The sequence below is a fragment of the Arvicola amphibius genome, chromosome 10, assembly GCF_903992535.2.
Source record: "Arvicola amphibius chromosome 10, mArvAmp1.2, whole genome shotgun sequence".
NCBI classification, from domain to species: Eukaryota; Metazoa; Chordata; class Mammalia; order Rodentia; family Cricetidae; genus Arvicola; species Arvicola amphibius.
In genome coordinates this window covers 95649163-95673204 of record NC_052056.1, presented here as the reverse complement: position 1 = coordinate 95673204, position 24042 = coordinate 95649163, and the positions used below count along the sequence as shown (strand labels likewise).

General features: G+C 48.4%; 1 protein-coding gene across 2 annotated transcripts; it reads left to right on the top strand.

Annotated features, from left to right (window-relative positions):
• The first annotated feature begins 9314 nt into the window (after positions 1-9314).
• Positions 9315-12479, top strand: Epo (erythropoietin). Of its 2 annotated transcripts, none has more exons than XM_038344322.1 (5): positions 9315-9327; positions 9886-10028; positions 10479-10565; positions 10787-10966; positions 12327-12479. In XM_038344322.1, the coding sequence occupies exons 1-5, from the start codon at positions 9315-9317 to the stop codon at positions 12477-12479; spliced, it is 576 nt and encodes a 191-aa protein (XP_038200250.1). The 2 variants fall into 2 exon arrangements, with proteins under 2 accessions (XP_038200250.1, XP_038200249.1); XM_038344321.1 differs by having other exon boundaries at positions 12324-12479.
• Positions 12480-24042: the final 11563 nt, after the last annotated feature.

Below are 24042 nucleotides of genomic sequence, written 5' to 3'. Positions count from 1 at the left end.
CCTCCCAAGGGCTAGGGTTACAGGTTTATATCACCACACTCGCATTTATTTATTTGTTTTTGTTTGTTTTTAATTGAGATTTGCTGTGTGGTCCAGGCTGACTTCACATCAACATCCTCCTGCCTCGGCGTCTTGAGTTCTGGGATGGCGTCTTGAGTTCTGGGATGGCGTCTTGAGTTCTGGGAGTTCTTCCATGCCACCACTTGTGCGGTTTTATAACAGGGACTTGAGTGTCCCGTATTTGGTGTTCTCAGGGGGTGGGTTCCCATATTCATTCCCCTCAGATACCAAGGACTACTATATACAGGTAGAGATATGTAACTCAGGCCGGCCTGAAACTCACCATGCAGACCAGGCTATGCGTTGTATTGTCTACTATTGTTAGACATCACAAGAGTTTAACAGTCCTTACGAACCAGGAACTGAATTTTATTCCAATTATCATGGGGGTAACTTGGTGTGGCTCTCAATTAGGTCCTAGTTAGCCAAGACCCTTTCCCATGGCTTCTGCATACGCCACGGCTCACCCTGTAGCTGGGAAGGTTAAGTAGTGATGGCTGCCGTGATACGTGATTGCGGGAGAGGAAAGAATAAGTTCTTTGTGGGGTCGGGAACGCCTTAACCTTTGACTCAGGTACTGCAGGGTGACTAGGAGTTTGGCGGGCAGAAGAAAGGAAAGAGGCCACATGGGCAGAGGTGTCGGGGGAGGGACTTATGAACCTGCAGGGTGCATTGTGGGTTAGGAGGGACACAGAGTGGCTGTGGAGACTAGGGGGACAAGGCTGATGACATACGGTGGCACCCCCTCCATCAACCTGGCTTTTTGTTGTTCCTGGTAGTGTCTGTGCCTGTACCTGCTCACATATGTGAAGGGGCACGTGAAGGCCAGAGGGAGTTATTTATAGGACCCCGTTCACCCACCCACCCTCCTTCCTTCCTTCCTTCCTTCCTTCCTTTTCCTTCCTTCCTTCCTTCCTTCCTTCCTTCCTTCCTTTTCCTTCCTTCCTTCCCTTTCCTTCCTTCCTTCCTTCCTTCCTTCCTTCCTTCCTTCCTTTTCCTTCCTTCCTTCCCTTTCCTTCCTTCCTTCCTTCCCCTTCCTTCCTTCCTTCCCCTTCCTTCCTTCCTTCCTTCCTTCCTTCCTTCCTTCCTTCCTTCCTTTTCCTTCCTTCCTTCCTTCCTTCCTTCCTTTTCCTTCCTTCCTTCCTTTTCCTTCCTTCCTTCCTTCCTTCCTTCCTTTCTTTCTTTTCATTCCTCCTTTGTTTCTGTCTGAGACAAGGTCTCACTAGCTCTGCCTGGCTTGAATTCTCTTTATAGATCAGGCTGACCTTGAACTCACAGAGCTGCTCTTCCTCCCAAGTGCTGGCCTGTAACAACACTCCTGGCTGCTTTGCTTCATTTTTACCTGGAACTCGCTTGCCTATGTTGGCATTAGCTGGCACTGGGATAACACACACACACACACACACACACACACACACACACACACACACAAACCTAAGCCCAGTTTTTATATGCTGGAGGTAGAACTCAATTCCCCACACTTGGGCAGTAAGCACTTCACTGACTGGGCAAAGGTTTGTAACTCGGGTTGTTCTGGAACTGGCTTTGTAGGCCAGGCTGGCCTTGAACTCAGAGATGTGCCTGCCTCTGCTTTCTGAGTGCTGGGATCAAAGGCATGCACTACCACACTGGTTGATATTATTTTATTTTTAATTATGCATATGTCTCTGTGCATATTTTCAGGTAGGTATGTAGATATATTCAGGTGCTCTCAGAGGCCAGAGGTGTTACAACCCCCAGGAAACTGGAGTCATAGGTGGTCGTGTGCCACCTAATGTGAATGATGCCAACCAAGCTTAGGTTTGAAACCTAACTGCTGGGCCGTCTTGCTGTCTCTTTTCTTGTTCCTTCAAGACACGGTTTCTCCGTGTGCTGGCCAGGCTGACTGACCTGGATCCCCTTGCCTTCACTACTTAAGTGCTAAGATTGTAGGCTTGAGTAGCCCTCCATCAACCCCATCGTCAAGGTTTCCTCATCTTGGAACCTCCTGGGAGCAGACGGAGCCCGTAGGAAGCTGGGCTGCCGATGTGTCTCCCTGCACGTATGTGTTCTTGACTCTGCTCCCCTGGCCAGAGCCCAGCCGGGCTGGCGGCAGGCAGCCCTTTCGCATCCTTCCTACGTTCGTTTGGTTTGTCTTGGCAGCTCCCTCGCACACAGCCTCTGTTTGTTGTTTCTTCTCTGTGTTTCCCCAGTGCTGCAGTTGGGGCTTCCCTGGGTCATTGTCCGCAGACGTAGCCTTCAGGGATGCTACCGAAGGAAGACCAGCCCCCGGGAGGCTTGCTGTTTGAAAACTTGGCTGGAGGCAGGGGTGGAGAGGGAGAGCATAGCAGGTAGAGCTATGACGTAGGGTACAAGGCTGGAAAGCCTGGGGATTGGTGTCCTTGGCCTTCAGAGTAGCCAGCTCCACTTCTGTTTTCTACTGAGCAACTCCTGTCAGGGTAGGCCAGGAGTAGAAAGTGTGTCCCAACACAGCACCCTTCCTCCTCCTTTTACTGAACAGTTACAGAGCTCACAGGGAGCACAGAATGGTTTCTTCCTGCAGAGACAGATCCCCAAGCCAGGCATCATGGCTCATGCTGGCAATCCCAGATACTCAGGAAGCTGAGGCAGGAGGACTGTTACAAGTTCAAGGCTAGCCTGGGCTATGTAATAAATTACAGCAGGACAGCTTGAGCAATTTAGAGACCCTATCTCAAAATTTTGAAAAGAAAAAATCTACCTGGCAGAGATAAACATGTAATTTTAAATGACTTTATTTCTAAAACGTATCTGTTTGGGGAAGTCTGTTCTCCCCCTCCATCATGTCGGTCCTGGGGGTTGGGGATCAAACTCAGGTGGTCAGGCTTGGCGACAAGCACGTCTCCTCACTGGCCCATCTGGTCAGCCACTAGACACCTGCTTATCACCTGTGACATTTACTGAACATCTGCTTGTTGTAGGTAACTGTATCAGGTACCACGTCTGCTGAAAAACTTATAAACTTGATCGTGTGACATCTAATAGGAAGGAAAACAGACTTAATTTCTTTCTTCTCCTATCCCAAAGACAGGGCCTCGTCTCTCCCTGAACTCTCCCTCCACACCCCCCTTGGGGGTGTGTGCACATATACATGGAGGTCAGAGGTCAACCTCAGGTGTCATTCCTCAGGAACTGTCCCCTGTTTTTGGATAGAGTATGTGTCTGGGACCTGGGACCTGGGTTGGGCTAGCTGGCCAGTGAGCTCCAGCAATCTGCCTGTTTCTGACTTCCCAACACTGGAACCGCAAGGCCATGCTACTGCACCTAGCTTTTCAGACGCTGGGGCTCAAACTCAGAACCTCCTATCTGTGCAGCAAGCACTTTACCAAGTGAGGCATCTCCCCAGCCCGTGTCTTTTCTTTTCAAGATAAGCTGTAGTCCAGGCTGGCCTAGAACTCATGGTTCTCTTGCTTTGGCCTCCCGAGTAGGTGAAATTACAGATGTAGCCTCAACCCTGGGACCGTTAACTGACAGAAATCCCTTTTCCAGCATTCTTATTTCCTCTCAGTTCCCCCAAGGCCAAGAGTCTCCGTCCACAACACCCTCCCAGCCCCCTCCCCACCCAGCCAACTCACTTTCCAGCACAGAAGGTCTCCTAGGCCGTTGGCTGGACTCCCAAGCCCAGAAGCCACAGCTTGGAAGCTGTGAGTCCCCCGCCCCCTTCCTTAGGGACTCCAGGCAGCTGGGGGCTCGGTGCTGCCTCGGGTTTGCAACAGCTCAGAGAAGGGTTGTAAATTTGCTTTTGGGGGGGATCCAAAAGGTAGAGCTTTCCTGTCCCACAATGGGGCTCATGCCTGTTGTTTCTTTAGAGCTCAGCTCTGATAGTAATAGCTACTCCTCAAGACCAAGATCCCAGGGAACAAGGGCAGCTAGGGGTAATCTCCTCTCTAGATCTCCCATCATCTCAATCCAAGGAGCCTGGCGTGGAGAGATCATAGAAAACAACCCACAAGCCAGGCAGTGGTAGCACACACCTTTAATCCCAGCGTGCGGGAGGCAGGTCAACTCTGTGAGTTCGAGGCCAGCCTGGTCTATAGAGTGAGTTCCAGGACAGGCTCCAAAGCTACAGAGAAACAAACAAGCAGAGAACAACAGCTAAGAGGTGAGTGTGGGAGGAACCATGCTGGGAGCCTGGCAGCAGAGATGCCATGAGGCCTCCCATTGTCCATCCTTGGCTCTCTTCTTGATGTTCCAGGCCACGCACAGGGAGACAGAGGACTCCACTCCCAGCACCGACGTTTCATGACTAGATAACTCCTGGAATTGTGCAGGACCAGACTTGGATGTGCACAGTGACCGATACGGCAAAAACTAACGCACGCTCATAAGTGATGACAACGTCCTGCCTGGGTGTGGGGAAAGGCTGTGAGGAGGAAAGACGGGTCGGGTGTGGGGTCTGAAGAGGGATACAGTGGGGAGGGCAAGGCAGGCAGAAGCAGCAAAGTCCCGTAAATTGGCTAACCAAGTTCCTATGAGGGAAGGTCACAGTGTGGGGCTGGTGAGATGGCTCAGCTGGTAAAGGGGTTTGCTGCCAAGCCTAACGACCCGAGTTCAATCCCCGGGTCCTACAAGGTGGAAGGAGAAACCCAACTCTCGTAAGTTGTCCTCTGACCTCCACACCTATGCTAATGCACACGTGAGCATGCCCGTGGACACACACACAGACTAAGTAAGTAAACTGACTAGGAAGGAGAGTGTGACTAGCTTGGGGGGGGGGTGGTCTCCCTTCTGAGGCAAAGGGAAACCACTGCAGGTTCCTGCTCACATTAGGGGTTACGACTCAGCTGATGGAGAGCTTGCCTAGCATGCACAGAGCCCTGGGTTTGATCTTTGGCATCGCATAAACCGGGCGCAATGGTGCATCATTATAGTGCTAGTTAGTACTCAGGAGGTGAAGGCAGGAGTAACATGACTTCAAGGTCAACCTTGGCTACAGAAGGAGTTTGAGGCCAGCCTGGGATATATGAGACCTGACTCAAAGAACAACAACAACAAGTAAATAAATAATAAATAAATAAATAAATAAATAAAATAAAAAAGATCCTTGCTCAGGACCATGCCATGAAAGAGACTATTCAATGGGAGAATTAATGGAATAAGTGGCAGGGGTAGGAAGGGAGTAGAAGGGCCTGTGGGACTCTCTGTGGTATGTGTGGACACTGACAAACTATGCGAGTAGAATATAAGCAAACTGGGGGCACACTGAAAGGCAGGATGATGGACCTTGGGAGGGGGCGCTATATAGAATTTTGTTTTGCCTTCTTTTACCTTTTCCTCTTTTTTTTTTTTCTGGTTTTTCGAGACAGGGTTTCTCTGCAGCTTTTTTAGAGCCTCTCCTGGAACTAGCTCTTGTAGACCAGGCTGGCCTCGAACTCACAGAGATTCGCCTGCCTCTGCCTCCCGAGTGCTGGGATTAAAGGCGTGCGCCACCACCGCCCAGCTCCTTTTCCTCTTTTTGAGACAGGGTCTCACATAGCCCAGGCTAGCCTACAATTTACTTTGTATCAGAAGATGGCGAGGCGATAAGGCACGCATTGCTGTACCCCAGTTTCTTTGTTTTTTTTGTTAGGCGGCAGATCTTGCTATGGAGCACTGACTGGAACGTGCTTTGTAACCCAGACTGCCTTGAACTCGCGGTGGTCCTCCTGCCTCTTCTTCTTCCAGTGCTAGGATTGTAGGCACGTGCCAGCACAGTTGAAGTAGCCTCCTGTTTTCTTTCCTGTCCCTCAGAGTCACTTGCCATCAGATGCACTGACTGTGTCTGGCAGTCTACCAGTGCATCTGAGCGGAGGCTGGGTTCCCAAAGCCCCTCAACACTCAGGGGAATCGAGTGGCATTAGAATCGGGGCGTCATAGACTGACTTGTTCTCTCAGTTTCCCCACAGATACAATGGTAGCTCTCTCTCCAAAACCCTGGGGGACAGGCCACACCATCCTGCTGGTTCCAGCATATAGAAGCTGGTGGCCTGGCCCCCTCTCCTAGGATTCTCGGCAAAGTCACCGAGAGAGAAGGAACAGGTCCTACAGCCCAAAAGACTCCTCCTTCTGAGACTCAGGCCATGTCAGGCCATGTTAAACCCCTGCCCCCAATGGCCCCTGGCTCTCTCTCTCTTCTGGAGGATAGGTCAGAGCAGTGACGCAGGAGTCAGGGGCCCTGGAAAGAGCAGCCTGTCGGGAGGGGTGCGGTGGTCGGGACAGAGCTCCCATGCGGACGTGTGTGGACGTGTGGACGTGTGTCCGTGTGCATGGCTCACAGCTGGACCACAGTTGGGGAGCTGAGCTGAGCCTGGATGGCAGGTTCAGGAAGAGACTCTGAGAAAGCCCAATCGGGGAGACAGATCAGAGTCAGAAGAATCAGGTTCACGTGACTTGCCACCATCTCAAACAAGCTGCCTCCGGCCCTCCTGTCTTCATCTTTCTACCCCGTGTTTTGATCACGCTCTCCCCAGCCAAACCCCATGGCTGCACCCCCCCCCCCCCCCAGCTTGTTACACTGACAGCCTGGCAATCCTGACTGTTTACAGACAACTGCAACTTCCGGGTACACCTTCTGAGTCTCTCCTCCTTAGGGGTGCGTGCATGGGTGCGTGCGCGCGTACGTGCATGCGTGCTGGTGTAAGTGTGGTGGCTACAGGTTGACTCTGCGATGTCCTGCTCAGTTGCTTCTCCACTTAATTTTTATTACATTAATTAACTAACTGTGTGTGCATCTCTGTGTCTCATCGCCACAGGGCGTATATGGGGAGGTCAGAGGACAGCTTGTAGCCGCTGATCCTCTACTTCCGGGATGCGGGTTACAGGGATCACACTCAGGTCACCAGAGTTGGTGGCAGGTACCTTCGCCCACTGAACCATCACCTCCCTGGCCCTCCACCTTAGCTTTTAAGACAGTATCTCAGTGAACCTGGGGCCTGATGATTAGCTGTCCAGTGAGCTCCAGGGATCCTCCTGTCTCCACCTCCACAGTCCTAGGATTGCAATCACAGGCCACCATGTCCAGTTTTTAATGTGGGAGCTGGGAAATCTAAATCAGGTCCTCGTGTATATGAATCAAACAATTACTAAGTCATTTACCCGACTCCCTCCCCTTATTCATTTATATATATATGTATGTATATATATATATATATGTATATATATAACATGTGTGTGTATATTATATAATATATTAAAGTTTTATTTTATGTTTGGATACTTTACCTATGTGTCTGCGCACCATGTGTGGGCAGGATCTGTGGAGCCCAGAAGAGGGCATCAGATCCCTTAGGTCTGGAGAGACACATAGTTATTAGTGACCACAAGGCTGCTAGCAACTGAACCTGGGTCCTCTGCAACAGCAGCAAGTGCTCCTAATGCCGGTTATCTCTCCAGCCTCCTCTACTTGGTCTCAATGCCATCTAACGCCATTGTTGGTCCCTCCCCACTAGAATGTCACCAGGGCGGGCATTCATGACTAGGTCCTCAGGTCCCTTCCTAGTCAGCATTCCATATTCCAAAACCATTTATTTCTCTTATCTTTACATTTTAAAGTGAGATTTATAGGCTTTGTTTTATGTGAGGGCGCTTTGCCTGCACATGTGTATGTAGGCCTCATATGTGCCTGGTGCCCACAGAGGCCAGAAGAGGGCATCTGATTCCTTGGAAATGGGGTTATGGATGCTGGGAATAGAACCTGGATCCTCGGAAAAGAAACACGAGCTCTTAACCACCGAGCCATCTCTCTAGTATGTTAATGTAGCTTTTTTAGCCTACAAAATGAATAAGAGTCTTGCACAAAGCAGACATTAGTTCTGGGGACCTGACTTCTCTGTAGAGCAATTGCATAGACGGTCCCAGTGTGTGGATGGAAGCATGACTCAGTGGTAGAGCCCCTGCCTAGAATCCCCCAGTGAGGGGCTGGGGTGTGACTCAGTGGTAGAGCCCCTGCCTAGAATCCCCCAGTGAGGGGCTGGGGTGTGGCTCAGTGGTAGAGCCCCTGCCTAGAATCCCCCAGTGAGGGACTGGGGTGTGACTCAGTGGTAGAGCCCCTGCCTAGAATCCCCCAGTGAGGGGCTGGGGTGTGGCTCAGTGGTAGAGCACCTGCCTAGAATCCCCCAGTGAGGGGCTGGGGTGTGGCTCAGTGGTAGAGCACCTGCCTAGAATCCCCCAGTGAGGGGCTGGGGGTGTGGCTCAGCTGTAGAGTGCCTGCCAAGACTCCCCCAGTGAGGGGATATAAGGGTGTAGCTCAGCAGTGGAGTGCCTGCCAAGACGCCCCCAGTGAGGGACTAGGGGTGTGGCTCAACAGCAGAGTGCTTGCCTAGAATCCTTCAGTAAGAGTGTGGGAGCTCAGTTATTGAGCATTTGCTAACGTACAGAAAGCCTGGGGTTCCAGCACTGCAAAAACAAAAGCAAGAACCCCATATCAACATGTCCATGTGTCCTAAGCAATGTGCCATAGGCTTTCTGTTCTGAAAGTTACCTTTCTGGGATTTTAGGGTCCTAGAAAATGAGGAAGGGTGCGGGGAGGAACCCCACAGTCCTTACTCACTAGCATCTGGTTCCTCAACAGGGACAGCTCTGGCTTTTAGAGCCAGTCGTGAGACTGTAAGGAGCAAAAGCACTTGGGCTACTTCCAGACTCCAGCCCCTAGGTATTTCTGATCTAAGTCTCTGTCCTGGGATAAGGACGCCCCCCAGAGGAAGTGATCTGGTGCCCAGCAATTCATAGATCAGCTCCTCACCTCAGTCTAGGCTTCCCGCACATCTCACAGACGTGCACCCCACTGGGCTCCCCTCCTGGAAATCGGAATCTGTCCACTCCCCCTCAAGGAAGACCCCCCTGACAGCGTGCGTGCCTGGAACAACCCGCTCCACCCCAGCAAGCACCAGACCCAGGCGTCCTGCCCCTTGCTCTGACCCCAGGTGGCCCCCACCCCTGGCGACCCCTCACGCACACACTGCCTCACCCCCACCCCCATCCGCGCACGCACACATGCTGATAACATCCCCGACCCCCGGCCGGAGCCACAGTGTCCCCGGACCAAGCCAGGCCGGTGGCTGCTTCTAGCTGTGTTCCCGAACAGACCCTTGGCCAGAGCCACCGCGTCTCCACTCTGCCCGCGCTCCCTGAACGGTGACCACCTTCTTCCAGGCTAGTGGGGTGACCAGGTCCCACAGATCTTCCAAGGATGAAGACTAGCAGCGTGGACACTGGCCCAGCCCCGGGTCGCTAAGGGGCTCCGGCAGCCAGGCGCGGAGATGGGGGTGCCCGGTGAGTACTCACAGGCTAGGAACCTGTGACCTCCGGGGCTCCTGTTTGAGCAAGGATTTACATCTGAAGCTATTGGCCAGGAAGTAGCCGTGTTCAAGGACCAGCGACTAGCCAAGGATCAAGGAAGAGAGAGGGGGTGGGGCAGCCTCCTCCACGTGCACGCAGGGGTTTGGGGAGCCCCCTCGTGAATGACAAAAAAGGGGGAGATCCAGAGCAGGGACAAAGTTTAGGATTTTAGGGAGCTGAGGCGCTGCTCTGTGAGTGAGAAGCTGCTCAAAGAATTACCTGCGTCCAGGAGTCCCAGCTTCTCGGGATCTGCCAGCCTCTGGCGCGCACCCACAGTGAAGTTTGACCGAGAAGTGGATGCCGGTCGCTTGGGGGGTGGGGTGTGCAGCGCCGAGGGGCAGAATGAAGGCCACTCAGGCAGAGAGAGCCTAAGCAATTGCAAGGTCGGGGTCAGCAAAGACTGGAAGGGCAGAGGAGCCTCGCTGAGCAAACCAGCCTCTGCAGTACCACGGCCCCCTCCCCTCCCTGCCTCACTCTCAGCCTTTCTTCTAGAACGTCCCACCCTGCTGCTTTTGCTGTCTTTGCTACTGCTTCCTCTGGGCCTCCCAGTCCTCTGTGCTCCCCCTCGCCTCATCTGCGACAGTCGCGTTCTGGAGAGGTACATCTTGGAGGCCAGAGAGGCCGAGAATGTCACGGTAAGGTCCCCGGCCCCACAAAAGAAACTGGTTCTTAGGGGTCTAGGAATTTGGGTTCTTTCTTAGCCCTGCCTTTAGGATCAAGATGAGATGTTTAGTCCCAAACCTCATCCACTGCCCTCCCCCCCCACAAGAATGATAAAGCTGGACAGGGGATGTGGCTCAGTTTGGTGCAGTGCTTGATTACTGTGCAAGCAGCCATGGGTTCGATTCACCTACATCCCTAGTATTTGGAAGGTGGAGTACAAGGATCAGAAATTCAAGGCGAGCCTCTTCTACATAAGCTGAGGCTAGCCTCAAATTTGAAACTCTTGACATGAAACTCTGTGTAAATAAGGAAGAAGGCTAAAGTTGGTGGCTCCCAAAGCATGCCCAGTAGCATTCAAAGACAGAGAGTATCCGCCGGCTTTTTGCAGAACAAAACCCTTGACTTGGTGCTGTGTCTTTTAGATGGGCTGTGCAGAAGGTCCCAGACTGAGTGAGAACATTACAGTCCCAGACACCAAAGTCAACTTCAATGCTTGGAAAAGAATGGAGGTGAGTTCTATTTGTTTCCCCTTCCTAGAGGTGGGTGGGTCTCAGTCTGACACCCCGATAGTGTGGGAGAAAGAATGATAAAGACAATGGCTGATGGGATATGTCGGCATCCATTCAACAAACCTTACTGCTTGCTTTACTGCTCCTTCTACCTAGCCGCCAGGGTGTCTGATAGCCAGGGAGACACTGGATGGCCCTTTCTAAGTCTTTGCCTCCTCTAGGTGGAAGAACAGGCTGTTGAAGTTTGGCAAGGCCTGTCCCTGCTCTCCGAAGCCATCCTGCGTGGCCAGGCCCTGCTGGCCAACTCCTCCCAGCCATCAGGGATGCTTCAGCTGCACATAGACAAAGCCATCAGTGGCCTGCGCAGTCTCACCTCCCTGCTCCGGGTGCTGGGAGCCCAGGTGAGTAGTAGCAAGAGTTATTAAAGAATACTGAGGGCTGAGCCTGTAAGATAGCTCAGTGGTAAAGGTACCTGCTGCCAAGCCTGATGCCCGGAGTTTAAAATCCCCGGAAGCCACCCTGGGAGAAGAGAGCTGGTTCCCTCAAGCTTGGTCTCTCACCTCCACCTACATGCTGTGGTGCATATGCGTACATAAATGAATTCATGTAATAACAAATCTAAAACAAGGAACACTGAGAGCTCAGGTTGGGAGATGGGGTGGGGGTGGCATGCTTGCTGCACAGATGTGAGAAACTGAGTTCAATCTCCATCACTTCTGTTTAAAAAACAAAACAAAACAAACAAAACAAAAACAAGGTAAGGTGAAATACACATGTAATCCCAGAGCTGGGGCATCAGAGCACGGGGATTCCTGGGACTCACTGTCTAACTCTGTTGGTGAGCTCCAGGTTCATGAGAGTTGCTGTCTCAGAAACTAAGGTGGAAGGGCTGCAGAGATGGCTCGGCGATTAAGCCGGCTTGCTGCTCTGGCGGAGTTCAGTTCCTAGCCCCCACATCAGGAGGCTCTCAGTAGCCTTTGAATCCAGCTCTAGGGGATCTGAGGCTGGATCCCAGACTCCCTGAGCTCCTGCACACATCCAAACATACAAATAGAAATAGGCAATGCGGAGTGACTGAGGAAGACACACCTCTTGCTTCTACACCTCATGCATTGTGCACATACATACACACACACACCCACATTGTGTACACACATATACACACCCCCACATTGTGTACACACACACACACATGTGCACACACATACATACATCCCCACACATTGTGCACACACATACATACACTCCCACATGTGCACGCACATACACACACCCCCACACATTGTGCACACACATACATGCACTCCGACATGTGCACGCACATACACACCCCCACACACATTGTGCACACACATACATACATTCCCACACGTTGTTCACACACATACATACACCCCCACACAAATAATACTGAGGGCATTCATCATCCTCCCATTCTGTTCCTGGTTACCTTTTCTTTTCTTTCCTTTCCTTTCCTTTCCTTTCCTTTCCTTTCCTTTCCTTTCCTTTCTTTCTTTCTTTTTTCTTCTCTTTTTCTTTTTTTTTTTTTGGTTTTCGAGACACGGTTTCTCTGTGGCTTTGGTGCCTGTCCTGGAACTAACTCTCATAGACCAGGCTGGTCTCGAACTCACAGAGATCCGCCTGCCTCTGCCTCCCGAGTGCTGGGGTTAAAGGTGTGCACCACCGCCGCCCGGCTTCTGGTTACATTTTCATCCGCGGTCCTCAGCACTGCAGTGACATCGTATTTTCTCTCGACAGAAGGAGTCGAAATCACCTCCAGATGCCACCCCACCTGCTCCACTCCGAACGCTCACGGTGGAGAATTTCTGCAAACTCTTCCGAGTCTACTCCAACTTCCTCCGGGGCAAACTGAAGTTGTACACGGGGGAGGCCTGCAGGAGAGGGGACAGGTGACCTGCTGCTGCTACTGTGATGTGTCCACCAACTCGCTCACCGTCACTGCCTGTGTCACGCCAACTTTCCACCACTCCCAACCCTCATCAAAGGGGTTGTGACCTCCTCACCAGCTTGTCCTTGGGACACTCCAGCATCAGCAGTGACATCCTGGGGAGTCAGAACTTTTCAGAGCTCTATTCTGAAGTCTATAAAGATGTCACTGGGCCAACCTGAGGCCCCAGAGCAGGAGAGATTCAGACAGCCATCTTGGATTTATCCATTTTGTTTTTATTGAGACAGGAGGGTCTCACATAGCCCAGGCTGGCCTGGAACTCGCTGTGTAGCCAAGGATGACTTTGGACTCCTGATCTTCCTGCTTCCATTTCCTAGGTGCTGAGATTGTAAGCGTGCACCTACCCATTTATGGGGTGCTGGAGATGGAAGCCGGAGCTTCATGCATGCTAGGCAAGCACTCTACCAACTGGACTATATCCTCGGCACCCAGAAACCAACATATAACTCAGGGACAGAGATCTAAAATAAACTCAGTGTCCTGCCGGAACTGTGATCCCCACAGGACAAGCTTTGGGGTTCAATCCTTGTGGCACCTACAAAGAATACAGGGACTGGAGATTTAGGGGGCAAGCCATGAATTCTCCAGGTCTCATGGGGTCTTCCCTGACACGTGTCCCACTGGACAGTAGAGGAGGTGGAACCATGAAGACAGAATGTAACTGATTCTTAGCTTTCATGGGTGGGAAGGGGTTTGAAGTTTTGTGTCTTTTTGAAATACCACTGGCAAGAGCTGAAATCACCAACACGACTCCTGGCTTGTCTATCTTCATGGGTACCCCCCTCCCAGATCTCCTGGCTCTACCTCCCCCCAATCTGGTAGCAAAGCATCAGATCTGGGAAACCAGAGGTGGAGGGGGTGGGGCCCTACGTGCTGCCTCGCATGGCCTGTTTGACCTCTTGACCCTCCTGGGCTTGAGGCCACAATGCCTGCCCACGCTGGTCAATAAGCAGGCTCCATTCAAGGCTGTCTCTTAGTAGGCAGCTGCCAACCTGCCAGGACAAGTGCTAGGTGAGCTGGGGATACCACCGAGGAAACAGGAGCCAGTATGTAGGGGTTCCCATTTAGAGGTCGGTGGCAACGCCAACCCCAGTTAATGGATCAATATGTCCCTAGCACAAGTCACCTACTTCAGGATACAGACCCCTTGTGAATCCAACCACCTGTATTTCGTATTCTGAGAGGTGTCACTCTGAGGGTCTGACTCTCAGGGTTTCTCCGAGAGTCAACAGATTGAGGAGTGACAGGTACCACAGCCAGGGGATCAGGGTGACTCCATATTGTTCCTGGGACTCCGTCCCTAAAGTAGTGCTTCATGAGGGAAAGCATGCTTAGGAGAGACCCGCACAACCCGTCAAAGACGACACACACTGTACCAGGACCCCAGCCCTGGCTATTAGCCTGTGTGGCTGTCATTCATTGTTTCCAAAACAAGGTCTTTAAAATCCAGTCTGAAAGCTCAGCTCAATATTCAAAAGAGATTATTTCTACAGTCCACTGCAGAAAAAATTACACACACATTGAAGGAGTTAGGGGCTGGAGAGAATTTATTAGGGGTGTGTGTGTGTGTGTGTGTGTGTGTGTGTTTGTATACTCATGTGTCCTGAAAGGAATTTGGGGGAAGGCGAACTTAGCTCTGGAACTACAGTGCCCTCTTCAGGCGCAGCTGGGAATTGTTAGGGAGCCTTCCAAGCGATCGCTTTCCTCAAAGTTTTATTGTGGTTTCCAGACCAGACATCCGATTGTTGCCTCCCTTGCTATGAATGGGCAAGGGTGAGATCTCTTTGTAGGTTGTTGGAGTTGCAACTAATAGACTTGGGGGTGGGGCTGGTGTTTTTGTTTGTTTGTCTTTTGAGACTAAATGGGCTAAATTGCTCAGGCAGTCCTGGAACTTAGAATTTTCCTGCCTCAGTTTCCCAAGTGCTGAGAGTGCAGGCGTGGACCACTACATCTGGCTTAGCTTTGTTTTTTTTTTTCTTAAAAAGGTTGATGTTGGTATTATTTATGTGTTATTCTTTGTGTGTGTAGGCCAGAAGAGGGCCAGTTCCCCTAGAACTGGGCTTACGGGCAGGTGTGAGCTACGCAGCATGGATCCTGGGACCTGAACTCTGGTCCCCTGTAAGAGAAGCAAGCACTTTAACTACTGTGTTGACCCTCCAGCCACATTAGTCTTGTTTTGTTGTTCTTTTTTGGTTTTTTCGAGACAGGGTTTCCCTGTAGTTTCTAGAGCCTGTCCTGGAACTAGCTCTTGTAGACCAGGCTGGCCTCGAACTCAGAGATCCGCCTGCCTCTGCCTCCCGAGTGCTGGGATTAAAGGCGTGCGCCACCACCGCCCGGCTGTTTTGTTGTTCTTTGTTTTCCGAGACAGAATCTCACTACATAGCCCTGGCTGTCCTACAACTCACTTCATAGACCAGGCTGTCCTTGAACTCACAGAGATCTGCCTGCATCTACCTGGTGAATGTTGGATTAAAGACGTGTCGTGTGCCACCATGCCCGGCTTTAGTCTTGCTTTTTTTTTAAACTTTCTTTTTATTTTTTGTGTCTTTCACATCATGCCTCCTCATCTCACCCATCTCCCCTCCCCCCCCCAAGATTAAAACAAAACAAAATTTAACAGAATAAAAGGGGAGAAAAGGAGGAAGGGAAAAATCTCATCGTGGCAGCTGCAATGTGACACAGTGAGGCACACAGTAAACCCCTTTATCCTTACATCTTTATGTGCAGACGCTCATCGCAAAGAATCTTTGGTCTGGTTTGAGAGCCCTGGTCTCTGCTACACCATTGATGCTGGGCCCTCACTGGAACTCTTCCTGGCCATCCTGTTGCTGCCCTGTATCATGGAGATCCTGCAGCCCTGGGTCCACAGGACTGACCCCACCCCACCACCCGCTCCATGCTCCAGCAGATCATAGATTGGGTGGCTGTTGGGGCGGGTCAGCATACAACTCTGGGTTTGGGTAGTTGCAGGGTTGGTCAGCCTGCCAGCTCTCTTCGGTCTTCACCACCAGGGGGAGCTCTCCAGCATTGCCCCGAACAAGGGGCAGGGCCAGGCTTTCACAGCCCCAGGGTCGGTTCTCTCACGCCTACACTTTCAGGGGGAGCTCTACCGTGTTGTCCAGGGGAGGTGTGTAGGGGACACTCTTCCAAGTGCTGTGCATGAGGAGGGGATTTCACGGCCAGCTCTTCCCCCTGCCTCAGGTGTTGACGGGTTGTGGGGACCTCTCCCCTTCCCCTGCCACCACATGACAGATGAGTAATGGGGACAGCTCTCCCATGCTCACAACATCGGGCTTGGCTCACCCACCAACTGGCCAACAGGGTCAGCCCTACGGTGCTACCCAAGTGAGGAGCAGGGCCCTATTTCCTGAGTGCTGCGGCTGGTAAGGGAGAGGGTCAGCTCACTTCTCTGCTGCGGGCAGTAAGGGACAAGGGGCTGAGGGCATCTCTCTCTCACCCACACTGCTGCATGCCAGACGAGAGTAATGGGGACAGCTCTCCCATGCTCACGAATTCGGGGCGCAGGACCTGCTCCTGAGTGCTGCAGCTGGTGGGGTCAGGGACAGCTCACCCGCCCTTGTGACCTCTGAAGTCCTGCTTTTAAGGTCAAGGAAAAGCACTAATAAACAGCTGGCACCCAACCGTGAGTTCGATATTTATCAAGCCCAGCGTCTTGCCCACTTCTCTCATTGCTGCAACCAAATACCTGACAAGGAGCGACTCGGGGGAGAAAGGGTCTATTTCCACTTACACTTCCAGGGGGCACACTCCATCATGGCGAGGGAGGCACGGCGGTGGGAACACAAGGTGACTGGTCACGTGGCATCCCCAGTCGGGCCGCAGAGAGAGATGGATGCTGCTGCTTAGCTTGTGCTCGCCTTTTAATGTAGTTGAGGACTCCAGCCCAGGAAATGATGGCCACATTCACCTCAACAAACCTGACCTGGGCAATCCCTGCCTCGCATATGTGCCCACAGGCTGGGCTCTCTGCCGGTTCTAGACCCTGCCAAGTTGACAATGACACCACATCAGCTTAGCTTGGCTTGTTTTTAAGGCTCGGGTGTCTAAATGGTTAAGTAACTAGCTTTCTTTTCGGGGCCTCTGACCCTATCCTCCAGCCTCTCTTCAGACATTTCACTACTGCACATGTTAAACACATTTGGGTGACGCGAGCCTGTAAGTCCAGCGTTCAAGTGTGTGAGGCAGAGGAGCAGGGATTCCAGCCCAGCCTGGGCTACGCAGAAGAGTCATCCTGATTTCGCTGTTTGTTAGTAGCAATTGAATATTGTTATAACCGATCTTCTGTTGTCGTTTTCTTCAAGACACGGCTTCTCTGGGTAGCCCTGGTTGTCTTGGGGAATTCACTCTGTAGACCAGGCTGGCCTCGAACTCACAGAGATCCTCCTGCCTGAGTGCTGGGATTAAAGGCGTGCGCCGCCACCACCTGGCTTGAGTGTTGGCAGCCCACAGAAAAGGACACGGAAGAAGAACACGGAGTTTGTATGCTTGCCCTCACTTTCACTGACAAGTCTGAAGCCAGCTTCCTGGGATTCCGGTGTGGGCCGAAGACCCGTCCTTCCGAGCCGTATTAGGAAGGCTGAGACATCATCCTCGTCAGCAGAACGACCGCTAGGTCTCTCTAATGTGAGGCTGAAGGAGGATTAGGCAGAAAGGGCCAATTATTAGATACTGATTTATTGATTTATTTGCTGATTTGCTTAAAGCGCCGCTTGCCCTGCCTATTTGCTGAGCGTGACTTCGCTCGCTACCAGGAACAGAATGACCTGGGGAAATGGCTAATACAGCGGGTCGTTGCCCTTCGCAACCTGCCGACTGCCACGTGTGAGACTGTAAAACCTCGCTTGCCTGCCCCACCGTGTGGTTTTAGAGTGTAATATGAGAAGACAAAGTGGATCAGGGATCGAAGCCTCTCAAGAGCCGTCCTGGCTTTGGCTCACTGGGAACATCTCCTCTCCTCTATTCTCAGAGGTGTCAGAGTGCTTACTACAGAATGATTACCACAAGACAGCCTCATCCTGTAAGTCAAACAAATAAATCCCCTTTACATATGTACATGAATATAAATGTAAAGGGGATTTGTTTTATTTGTGTATATATGTATATGTACGTGTGCGTGCATATATGTATTTATAGGTGTGTATATATGAGTGCATGCATGCGTATGTGTGTATGCACATGTGTGCATGAATGTATGTGCATATATGTGTATATGTGCATGTATATCATGTGTATGTATATGTGTGTATGTGTATATGTATGTGTACTTATGTATATGCATGTGTGTATGTATATGTATATTTATAGGTGTATATGTATGGGCATATGCACGTATATGTATGTCTTTATGCATATATGCATGTGTTTGTATATGTATGTGTGTATATGTGTGTGCATGTATGTATATCCTTATGTGTACATATATATGTGTATGTGTGTGCATATGTGGTGTATGTATATGTGTATATGTGTACATGTGTATGTGCAGTGTGTATATACATTGTGTGTATGTATATGTATATATAGTGTGTATATGTGTATATATATATTGTGTGTGTATATGTATGTGTGTATATATTCGCTTTGTCAGTTCTTTTCCTTTTGAAAACTCCAACTAAAACAAGCGTGGGCTCTAGGGCTTCTTCGGAGACAGCAGAACGACGTCTTGCTGGAACAGACCAGCTGGCAAAATGCTTGCCATGTCAGCACAAGGACCTGAGTTTGGACCCCAGAGCCAGGTAAAAAGATGGATTTGGTGGTAATCCCAGTGACAGAAGGAGGGGAAGTGAAGACGGGGGGGGGGGGGGAGATCCTGAGACTCACTGGACAGCTAGCCCAGCCCACTTGAAGAGCTTCAGACCAATGAGAGACCCCATTTCAAACAAAAGGTGGAAGATTCCTGAGGAATGACACTCGAGGTTGTCCTCTAACCTACACACAGACACACACTCACAGGCACGCAGACATACACACACACACGTATACACACACACACAGAGACATACGTACATACATACAGACAGACAGACAGACACACACACACACAGAAACAAAACCACAACACAAAAGCAAAACCAAACAATATTTTTTTTTTTCATTTTGAGACAAGGTCTTGCTCAGCTGTCTAAGTTGGTCTGAACTTGAAGTCATCCTGCCTCAGCCACCTGAGTCACTGGGAAAACAGACCTGGGCTATCAGGCCTAGAAGGTTTTTGCTTTGTTTGGTTTGAGTTGAGGTAGATGTGTGCTACGGGAGCTCCTTCCTCTCCTTCAGCCAATAGCCTTCAAGATACCATGTGGGTGTGGTCTCTTTTGCTTTCAAAAGCAGTGGTAGCCCCAGCACGTGGCCTCTCTCTCTCTTGTTTCCAGCTGGGCTCTGCTTCGAGCTACTAGACTCTGTTCTTGGTCGTGCAGAGGGCTGTTGTCTAGGACAGTGATCTGTAAGTTTTCCCCCTTAAATAAATAACCCTTTTACTAACCATAATTCCAAACTGGTGTGGGATTGTTTTGTGACTTACGTCTACACCTGGTACCCACATGGATTTAAACTTCACGCCTCCCGGGCTCCGTGGGCCCAGACAGTCTCTGCCTGCCTGGTTTGCTCTTTCCTGAGCGGTTTTTAAATCCCTGTCACAGTGCAGTGCCTGTGCAGTGCTAGTCAGAGCCCAAGTGGCTGCCAAATGCTGCAACCCCTCGGGGGGGACTCTTTGTAACATGGCGGTGTATGTGGCTTCCAGGTTGTTGTTCTCTGCCCCTGGATTCTGGGTTTCTGGTTTCGTGTGGAATTGATTTAATTACATTTACTTTGTTGAGCAACTCATATTTCCCAGTCTTTAACAAATACCAAGGCAGACACGGAAACAGGACTGTTTCTGTCACCTTTGCATTGGTTCTAGTTGTGACTTGGCAACAGCGCCACCTGCTGGATAACAGGTAATATGGCAGTTTTCATTTCAAATGCAACTTTTACTGCTTTCTTTACTAATACAATGGCTTATATCATGCGAGGCTTTTATGACTATGGGGATACCTCAATTTACTGGTTAACTAGGTTTCAGTTTTCTCCATATTCTATCATTAAGGAAGAATATGGCACTCCTAGGAATGATACAATCTTTACGGACTAATAATGAACAGCTAGTTGACAGGATTAAAATAAAAAAATCAGAGGTCATCTGAACAAGTGGATACTATGACAGACAGAATTTACTCCATATCTAAGGGTACTAGGAAGTTATCCGAAAGAATTCCTACTGTTGAATTTGACATTCAAAAGTTATCAAAAAGTTTTGATAAGGTAGCAGACAGAATGTACCTCCACGATGGCAATCTACATGATATTCAAGAAAAGTCCAAGGAAAAGATGTTATCTTTAAAGGAGAACATTAAAACCTTGGAATCACAGGTGCAGAATAAGGACCAGAGATTTGTTGCCTCCATGAAATCACTAGAAATATATACAGGCCAGGAGATTCAGACTTTACAAAAAAAAATGCTAAAAAAATTTGAAATGACTGAGGAAATTATTGGAGCTGATGAACAGGAAAAGAAGGCACAAGGACAGGATACAATATCACCATTGGCTGTCAGAACTGGATTACCCAGGGTTTTAGTGTCCTACCCTGTAATTTACTCTGACAAAGCATCAACTTCTAAAGGCTTGAAGGGAGCCAAAGAAGGTAGATGGACACCAATATAAATGAATGATCTAAAAGAAATTAAGCAAGCTGTTGTAACGTAAGGCTTGCATTCTGCACTTGTTAAGGAGATGATAAAGACCTGGCTTCTAACGTCAGGACAACCCCCCATGACATTTTTCAGTTAGTTTCAGCAGTCCTGGATGATGGACCTTTGCTGATGTTTGGAATTTATTTCAGAGAAGAATCCAAACATATGGAACAACAGGGAAAAGCTAAAGGTCTTGAGGTTTCCCAAGATCAACTTCTTGGCAAAGGACCACATGCTGACCCACAGGTCCAAGCCCTTTGCGACGAAGAAGTATTGTCCCTATGCCACAAAGCAGCCTTGAATGCTTGGGATAGGATTCAAGAACTAAGGAAAAGGATGAATCGTATATGAGGATTAGGCAGGGACAGAGAGAAGTCTTTACTGATTTTCTTTTACAAAGATTAATTAAGGCTCTACAAATAGGACTAACAAACCCGGAAGCTAGACAAATAATTCTTGAATCTCTGGCTTTTGAAAATGCAAAGTTAGAATGCAAAAAGGCCTTTAAGATTTAGATCAGCACCTATAGATGAATGGATTCTGCATACAATGAATGTGGAGACATTTGACTATAATGATGAATCTTGGGTAGGAGGAGCAATTTCCAAAGTAATGAGGAGACATAAAACTGCCAAATGTTTCAGTTGTGGTAAAATAGGACAACTGAGAAGGGATTGTAGGCAAGGAATTTCTAGGAATAATATCTCCTCTGGGAATGGCAAAAATAGGAGACCTTGGCCTTCAGGTATATGTAGAAGGTGTGGTAAAGGCTGACATTGGACCAATGAATAAAGGTCAACAACAGACAGACAAGGCAACCTGATACCATCGGGAAACCCCTTGAGGGGCCTCTCACAGGCCCCCAAGCCAAAAGTGGCCCAGTCATTCCCAGCTACAGTGGAGAACGTGTCTCACCAAGAAAATTTAAAAATCCAGTGCCTGCTGTAAAAAGCAATACTGGTCTGAATGATGGGTTAAATGTGGAGGATGAGTCAAAAAATCCAGTAGGACAGAGGAAAAGTATATTTTGGCAGACTTCTATTAACGATCAAAGACCAAAGCTAAGAGTTTGTATAAATGGCAGTTTTATTGAAGGCTTATTAGACACGGGTATGGATGTAAGTATCATTACTCCAGAATCTTGGCATCTGAATTGGCCTCTTCAATTCCAATTCCAGTTCATGGGAATTGGAACCCTATCTCAGTTAAAACAAAGTATGAAATAGGTTGAATGCATAGGGCCTGAAGGGTAAATAGGAAGCTAAGGCCACATATAGCCAATATTGCAGTAATTTTGTGGGGTCGTAACCTATTGCAGCAATGGAATACCCAGATTAACATTCCTGCAACACCAAAAACTTGTGCTTCTGAGGAAAATATCAGAAGATATTATAGATGATGGACACTAGCCATTCAGGCTGTATAAGAACACAAAGCAATTGATAAACCTCCAGAGGTACCAACAGCCCTACCTTTAACATGGTTAACTGAGGAACCAATATGGGTTAAGCAGTGGCCTCTAGCTGAGAAAAAGTTTCAGGCTTTAGAACAGCTGGTACAAAAAGCAACTAGCTGCTCAACATATAGAAGAATCTAATAGTCCTTGGAATTCTCCTGTATTTGTTGTTAAAAAGAAATCTGGAAAATGGAGAATGGTGACAGATCTCAGGGATATCAACAAGGTTATTCAACCTATGGGCCCTCCACAATCTGGAATTCCTCTGCCTTCTCTGTTACCAAAGGGATGGCCCCTCATAGTTATTGATTTAAAGGATTGTCTCTTCACTATACCTTTACAAGAAAAGAATAGAGAAAAGTTTGCCTTTACAGTGCCTACTTATAATAATCAATGTACTATTCTCCCACATGGAATATTCAATAGCCCTACACTGTGCCAATACTTTGTCAGCCAGTCATTGGAAATAATATGTAAAATTTACTAGGTCTATAATCTACCATTACATGGATGACATTTTGTTATCTGATTCAAATATAGATACTTTAGAAAGGATGTTTGAAGAAGTAAAGAAAGTCTTGCCTAAGTGGGGATTACAAATTGCTCCTGAAAATATTCAAAGAGGAGATTCTGTTAATTACCTAGGTTACAGTATAGGTTTACAGAAAATTAGAACACAAAAGGCACAAATTAGGAGAGACTGGTTACTTATCCTTAATGACTTTCAAAGATTGTTAGGAGACATTTCCAGTCTACGACTGGCTGTTGAAATAACACCTGATCTAATAATTCATTTAAACAAAACCTTAGATGGTGATAAAGATTTGAATAGTCCCAGAGAATTAACAGCTGAAGCAGAAAAGGAAATGACAGTGGTTGAGGAAAAATTACAGGAGGCACATGTGGATAGGGTGAATCCAAATCTTAGTTGCATCCTAGTCATATTGCCTTCCAGAATTTCTCCTATGGGAATTTTAATGCAGAGGGAAGATATTATTTTAGAATGGATCTTTATACCACATAAACCAAGTAAAAAATTAAATTAAAAACTTATGTGGAAGTCTCTGAATTAATTATAAAAGATAAACTGAGACTTTGTCAATTAGCAGGTATAGACCCAGCAGAAACTATAGTACCTTTCACTACTGATGAAGTGAAAAAGTTATGGGAAGACAATGAACCATGGCAAAGAGCTTGTGCTAAGTTTTTTGGGAGAAATTAATAGCAACTATCCCAAAAACAATAGACTTAACCTTATAAAGAGAACTTCTTGGATTCTTCCTTGAATTGTACATGATGCTCCAATAACTGGAGCGCACACATTTTATACTGATGCAAATAAATCAGGGAAGGCAGGCTACAAATCAGAAGACTTGAGTAAGGTGGAGCAAAGCCCTTATAATTCTGTCCAGACGGTAGATTTATATGCCATTCTTATGGTGCTAAGGGATTTTAAAGAACCTCTTAATATAGTTACTGATTAACAATATGCAGAAAGAGTTATCTTGCATATTGAAACCGCTGAATTTGTACCAGATGACACAGAATTGACTTCATTGTTTATCCAAGTGCAAGACATAATCAGAAATAGGCTTTGTCCTATGTACATAACACACATCTGATCCCATGCAGGTCTGCCAGGTCCTCTAATACAAGGTAATACAGAAATTTATCAATTATTGATTGGAAGCATGTTGTAGGCCTCAGAATTTCATAAAAACATCACGTCAATAGCAAAGGTTTAAAGAAAGAGTTTTCTATTACATGGCAACAAGCTAAGGAGATTATAAAGAGATGCCCTACTTACTCTTTCTATAATCAAACACCGTTGCCTACAGGAAGTAATCCAAAGGGTACTCAAAGGAATGAAATCTGGCAGATGGATGTGTTCCACTTTATGGAATTTAGTAAATTAAAATATGTACACCACACCACAGACATGTATGTGGGTTTTCAATGGGCAACTGCCCTGAGCTCAGAAAAGACTGATTCGGTAATCACACATTTATTGGAAGTTATGGCCATCATGGGTATACCTGCACAAATACAGACAGACAATGGTCCGGCATATGTATTTAAAAAATGAAATTTTTTTTTTGCTTATTATAATCTAAAGCACATTACAGGTATACCAAATAATCCTACAGGTCATGCAGTTATAGAAAGTTCAAGTCGTACTATAAAGGATATACTGAATAAACCGAAAGGGATGGAAAATACCCCCAGAAATAGATGGCATAATGCTTTATTAACCTTGAATTTTCTTAACGCTAATGAGAAAGGAACAACAGCAGTAGAGAGGCATTG